Source organism: Montipora capricornis, chromosome 12 (assembly GCF_036669925.1).
Source record: "Montipora capricornis isolate CH-2021 chromosome 12, ASM3666992v2, whole genome shotgun sequence".
Taxonomy (NCBI): Eukaryota; Metazoa; Cnidaria; class Anthozoa; order Scleractinia; family Acroporidae; genus Montipora; species Montipora capricornis.
The window spans coordinates 10765757-10768256 of record NC_090894.1 but is presented as its reverse complement, the minus strand read 5'-3'; the positions used below and the strand labels follow the sequence as shown (position 1 = coordinate 10768256).

Here is a 2500-nt window from a genome sequence, read left to right as displayed (position 1 = left end):
TCAATTTGACCATGGCTCGGGTCTGGGCACAATACTGGAAAGGACGCATATTGCATCCTTCAGGAAGGGAACATTCCAAATCAACGAGAACTATCACTGGTCTTTCTAGACCACTATACTTACGAACAGTACTGACAACTAGTTTATCAGAACTGTTTCCCGTTGCAGAACAATACGAGTAACCGAAAGAACGATCTGGAATACAGTCTCCCTTAGAAAATAAGACCGCAATATCTCTGAATTCAAACCCTTGTTCAATAAGCTCTTCGATTTTTTCGCGAAGGAACTGCAATTGGGATTTAGAAGAGTAATGATGGACAGAGACTTTTTCTCCCCTAAAGTCGTGTCCTATCTTTGGACGATCTTGAATACTGGATCTTTGCCACGTGAGATTCCTTGTGGCGTATTTAAACACTTCTCCTGAGTTTCGTATCACAGTTTTCAATCGGAACTCCGGCTGCTGTAGATCTTCGGTAGGCATTCCTGTGTTGAAGCTGTGATTAAGCTGGTGCGAGTCGGTGAAAACCCACAAGTAGCCTGGGCGTCTACCGTCATGTTGGCGCACAATCTGTCTAGCTTTATCCAGCCAGGATGTTCCCTTCTTGGGTTGTTCATAATTGTGCGCCTCATCCAAAATGACGTGCCTAACTTCTGGAAATGGACGCTTTACAAACGTTTGTCGGCAAACTGCTTTACATACGTCATATTCACTATGCATGAAACAAAAAGAGAATAATTGATTGTTGGGTTAAACATGCCAAACACTTACCATTGCAACGCACCCTCAAAAATGTTAGACGAGTGAACTTGTATGTTGTTTTTGCAATAAGAAAAAAATAATACCTTTCTTGTATCTTAGTCTTAAGACTAAAAATATCTTTTTTCACTTATAAGGAAAACTCATTGTTGATGTAATGTTTCTCAAAGTCAACACATAACACATAACATTCCTGTAACATCGAAACGAGGAAGTACATACATACAGGTGATATTTTGAAATATCATTAAGGGAAGACGACCTTCTCACAAGTAATTCGTAGTAATTTTTTCTAACTAGTCAAAATTTCATTTCATGTTGTTCTTTCAGCATTAGCTAACTCAAAAGGTACAAAAAAGCAACGTCCCGCTTCAGGAGAAGGGAAAAGAACGAGGTTACAAATGCACTAGCTGCTACGGACAACAAAAACTATCTACAGGAATTGAAACTGCTTGGAATGGAGTCATCACAATAATTCAGGCTTGCAACTATTTATAAATGAAAGGCAAATTAACATGGACAATTTACCGTATTTGCTGTACAATGCCCTCATTCTCGGCCACAAAAAGGATTTCATGCTTCTCAAGGTGTTCCTTCTGGCGAATCTTCTTAGCTACCTCTACAGCAACAAGGGTCTTGCCAGTGCCAGCTGCTCCCTTCACCCACAGTTCCCGATTGACATAAACTTGCTGATGTACAAGTTCAAATTGCTCTCTGGTAAGTAGGCACATGAAAGTGACACCAAGCTTACTGCTGAGTAGTGAGGGAACTTTCGCTAGAACTATTACCAACGCCTTGAGCACCAGATTGAGAGCGTCTCTTCGCCCTTTTAGGTCATAACTTTCAGGATATCGCTCATCAGGTAGTGGGGACTCCACCTCTTTGGAAATTATTGAAGAAGTGTGATATGAAATGTAGAATCTAACAGAACAGCCCCCACCTCTGACAAGACTTGTCTTTAATAAGTGGGAGACTTCCTTACTGTAACGAAGGCACTCCTCTTCCTTGCCTTCCTTGTACACAGTATACAGGTGAAGACCACCCAGTCCTGTACTGATCACCAACAGATCAGAAACCACATCATCGCTTGGTGATCCTCCCAGGTTGGCCAGCAATGACTTTGAGGCAACAATTAGCCCACGTGATTTAGTTCGTGAGGAACTTAACTTTTGGATTTTAACGATTACATCTTGTACACCCTTTGACTGGTTTTCATAAAACCCATTTGGGGTGACTGGAAACCCCTCTTGCACTAAAATTGCAAGAATAAAAGGAAGGCAAATCATTAAGGTAAATGTGCTACCGTAGAAATAACCAAAAAATGCACTGTTCGAGTCATTATTATGTATTTCAATAAAGATGAATTGGAAAATAATATTATGTGTTAACTTCATTATTCCATCAAGCATAATGTATATCAACTGCGCCAATCAAATTTTCTTAGCAACAAAAATGCTGCACAAAAGTATAACACAGTACATCAAGGCTGTGCTCTAAGGAAAATTTCGGGGAGCCCTTTGGGCTCCCAAGCATTTCAGCTGGGGTGCCCAGCTCTCCAAGTTGGTCGCCCGAATTAATTAATTAATTAATTAATTAATTATCTGAGATCAACAACGTAGCAAGATCTTCATCCATCTTTCTCTAAAAAAAAAAACATTGCTGCTACTGCTCTGGTGATCGTCGAACTCGCTAGTGCAAGAAAAACCCACAACCCGTCAAATTTTCCACGCCATACTTGAGAAA

General features: G+C 40.4%; 1 protein-coding gene across 1 annotated transcript in view; it reads right to left on the bottom strand.

Moving 5' to 3' along the window:
• The window catches only part of LOC138026470 (schlafen family member 13-like), a 32734-nt gene that overhangs the window by 740 nt on the left and 29494 nt on the right, over nucleotides 1–2500 (bottom strand). The window contains exons 8-9 of the mRNA XM_068873837.1: nucleotides 1286–2009; nucleotides 1–710 (exon numbers count right to left, since the gene is read on the bottom strand). The exon at nucleotides 1–710 is cut by the window's left edge and continues 740 nt beyond it. Coding sequence (XP_068729938.1) covers nucleotides 1–710; nucleotides 1286–2009 — 1434 coding nt within the window. The remainder of the gene's footprint in view (nucleotides 711–1285; nucleotides 2010–2500) is intronic.